The sequence below is a fragment of the Mastomys coucha genome, unplaced genomic scaffold (assembly GCF_008632895.1).
Source record: "Mastomys coucha isolate ucsf_1 unplaced genomic scaffold, UCSF_Mcou_1 pScaffold21, whole genome shotgun sequence".
In the NCBI taxonomy this organism is placed as follows: domain Eukaryota; kingdom Metazoa; phylum Chordata; class Mammalia; order Rodentia; family Muridae; genus Mastomys; species Mastomys coucha.
In genome coordinates, this window is record NW_022196904.1 from 175,540,807 (window position 1) to 175,541,502 (window position 696).

The 696-nt window shown below is 49.7% G+C and overlaps 1 protein-coding gene across 1 annotated transcript in view; it reads left to right on the forward strand.

Moving 5' to 3' along the window:
* The first annotated feature begins 224 nt into the window (after positions 1 to 224).
* The window catches only part of LOC116101180 (acyl-CoA desaturase 4), a 13,836-nt gene continuing 13,364 nt past the window's right edge, over positions 225 to 696 (forward strand). Inside the window, exon 1 of the mRNA XM_031384841.1 lies at positions 225 to 405. Within this exon, the coding sequence (XP_031240701.1) occupies positions 382 to 405 (24 nt within the window). The 5' untranslated portion in view covers positions 225 to 381. The remainder of the gene's footprint in view (positions 406 to 696) is intronic.

Here is a 696-nt window from a genome sequence, read left to right on the forward strand (position 1 = left end):
TCTTAGTGTGTGCAGCATCCCAGAGCCTTGCCTTAAGTGAGTGTGGGCTTTGCTGGCCTTCTTGCCTTCAGCCTTCATCTCCTCACGGGGTTGCTTGACTAGCCAGCTCTGAACACCTTATCCCTTGTTGGCAGTCATGAAGCACATCTGAGCAAATACCAGACACAGTCACCAAGTGCCAGCTCTACATACCCTTTAAATCCCGAGCCTGGAAAGAGCCACACACAGCAGGACTGAGTGGCGACACCTGCACAGTTAGCCAGGTACGGACGCAGTACGCACAGTGCGCAGTGGGCTCTGGACTCAACGCTTCACCTATCCTCAGTCACCTGGACCCTGCACTCTGCCTTCACAACAGGATCCAGGCCTCCAAGGAGCAAGATGACGACCCAGTTGCCACAAGAGGTCAGCTTTTCATCAATGACCCCCCCACAGCACAGGCTCCTTTGGTACCAAGTGCTGACTGGGGAGAGGCCAGAGCTGAGAGCTACAGAGACAGCTCGGATACTGTTTTGGATTTGTATGACCTTCAATTGATGGATGTGGCATTTATTCTGTCAGTTAACTTTAAAGGAAAGGGAGCCTCCATCCAGCCAATACCTTTCTACATGCACATGCATTTTCCTTTGTATGTTGCTTGAGGTACAAATGTTTTACTTTACTCCTGGTCCTGAGTTCTTTTTTTTTTTTTTTTTT